This window comes from Nematolebias whitei, chromosome 22 (genome assembly GCF_014905685.2).
Source record: "Nematolebias whitei isolate Nwh7 chromosome 22, NemWhi1, whole genome shotgun sequence".
In the NCBI taxonomy this organism is placed as follows: domain Eukaryota; kingdom Metazoa; phylum Chordata; class Actinopteri; order Cyprinodontiformes; family Rivulidae; genus Nematolebias; species Nematolebias whitei.
The window spans coordinates 534,340-536,520 of NC_056519.1; the positions used below are offsets into that span (position 1 = coordinate 534,340).

The 2,181-nt window shown below is 46.8% G+C and overlaps 1 protein-coding gene across 1 annotated transcript in view; it reads left to right on the forward strand.

Annotated features, from left to right (window-relative positions):
• lmo3 (LIM domain only 3) overlaps positions 1–1,150 on the forward strand; it is a 47,501-nt gene extending 46,351 nt beyond the window's left edge. Inside the window, exon 4 of the mRNA XM_037696036.1 lies at positions 1,018–1,150. Coding sequence (XP_037551964.1) covers positions 1,018–1,123 — 106 coding nt within the window. The 3' untranslated portion in view covers positions 1,124–1,150. The remainder of the gene's footprint in view (positions 1–1,017) is intronic.
• Positions 1,151–2,181: the final 1,031 nt, after the last annotated feature.

The window sequence follows — 2,181 nt, forward strand, 5'->3', positions numbered from 1 at the left end:
GGAGGGTGGATGGATGGATGGATGGGTGGATGGATGGATGGATGGATGGATGGGTGGGTGGATGGATGGATGGATGGATGGGTGGGTGGATGGATGATGGATGGATGGGTGGGTGGATGGATGGATGGATGGATGGATGGATGGGTGATGGATGGATGGATGGTGCTGTGTCTCTGGTGCAGTGAAAGGACTTGTTGTATATAAATAATCTGAAGTGGTTGAAGGTAAAACGGCACATTCCACAAAGAACGTGATGTTTTGCCTCAGCTCCTGCCGCGTCACTCATCCTTCTAATTATAATAACTATATTCGTGACATAATGCAGCCATGCTTCGGTCAGCTGTGCAGTCCTCATGGAATCATCACAAAGACGACCTTCTACAGGAGCTCCCAATGTGCAGCACAAGACCGTCCAGAGGCTCACTCCCTCTGCTGGTGCTCTCCACTCCTTCACTTGCAGTCCTTGTGCACACTCCGGCTGCTGAACATGGTTTACTCCTAGTGCCGCAGAGCTCCAGGAGCAGCCTGGGGGGTCAGGGTTAGTCAAGTCCCTTCTGAAGCAACATGTTCATTTCATACACAGTCAAATTTGTCTGTACTTCAGTAAATTTACACAAACGTGTGTAATGCTCTGGGTACTTTGACCCCCCCTGCTGGTGGCCTCTGGCTCTGCAGTCCATGTTCATTATGATCAGCAGAAGACTGTTTCACCGACCATCTAACGCTGAAGCAACATTCACACAATAACCAAGACCTTAACAAAAACGTGCTAAAAACAGAGGCGGTATGATTTCAGTGTGCTACAGGAATCCATGTGCACATTTCAAAGTGCCGTACATAAATAAACCTTTTTTACCGTCAGCTTTGTTACAGACGTCATACAGGCTCCTGCCACGTTTAGTGAAAGCAAGAAGACCAAAGAAGCGCAGGATGCTCCAGAGCTTTGAGTTAGACAGACAGAGGGAGATTCTGCACCTTATGGTTGTTTAAACCTTCTGTCCTCTCTGTGTCCTACAGGTTTTGTGTAGGAGACAAATTTTTCCTCAAGAACAACATGATTCTGTGCCAGACGGACTATGAAGAAGGGCTGATGAAGGAGGGCTACGCTCCACAGGTTCGCTGACTGTTGTGGGATGAAGAGAAGATCTAAAGGAGAGCAAGAAATCAACAGAATGCACTATTGCCTCCTGTCCAGCTCCAACATGTACAGAAGTCGTCTGTGTGGGGCCTGCTCCACAGAACACAGACCACGTTCCAGGAAACTACCTGGAAACCATGACGGGTGTAAATATCTTTTTATATTTGGTTGTTTCTCACAGACGCTGCCTCGCTCGCTCCAACAAGCTGGCCCTCGGACACAGGGAGGACCGTGCCAGATTATAAAAGACTGGAATATGTTGAAGCAGACAAGAACATCCATGGAGCACGTTTTATTTGTTGCAGCATCAATGACTTCCACCCATTGGAAAACAGAGTAACAGAAATTGATGTTAAAAATGGACGTTGCTGTAAAACGTGTAGATATTCAGACATGTATGGAGCCTTTGTAATAATCTACAGAATAAATCCATTTGTTGGAACTGTTCTACAAGAATCATGGAACCATGAAGGGTTCTCATCACTTCCAAAGCCTTTGGAGCTTGTTCTGGTAAATACCAGTCAGACGTTCTTGTGTTTTCTGCCAGTAGTGAAGTCCTACTGAGTCTTCTTCCCAAGAGCCTGTCATGAATCACTGGTGACGGTGACGTTCCTTGGCTTTCAGGTCAGCTCCAATCATTTTGAATCATCTCCTTGCTCTTTGTCCACCATCAACACTATCCATCTAATCAACATGGGGTTGCATTTCCTCTTGTGTCCCATGTCCCTGGAGGTTGGCTGCAGTCCCATGAACCTTCTACTTGTTATCTTCAGCTGTGGTCAGAGGAGCATGAAGTAGTGTGCAGATGGTTTTGAAGCCTTCACTTTCAACATCTAAAATCCTTTTAATGAGTTCCAGACAGCTCTGGTCTTTTCTGCTCCATGTTCAGGTCCATGTTCAGGTCCATGTTCAGGTCCATGTCCAAGTCCACGTTCAGGTCCATGTTCAGGTCCACGTTCAGGTCCATGTTCAGGTCCTTGTTCAGGTCCATGTTCAGGTCCATGTTCAGGTCCATGTTCTGGTCCATGTTCAGGTCCATGTTC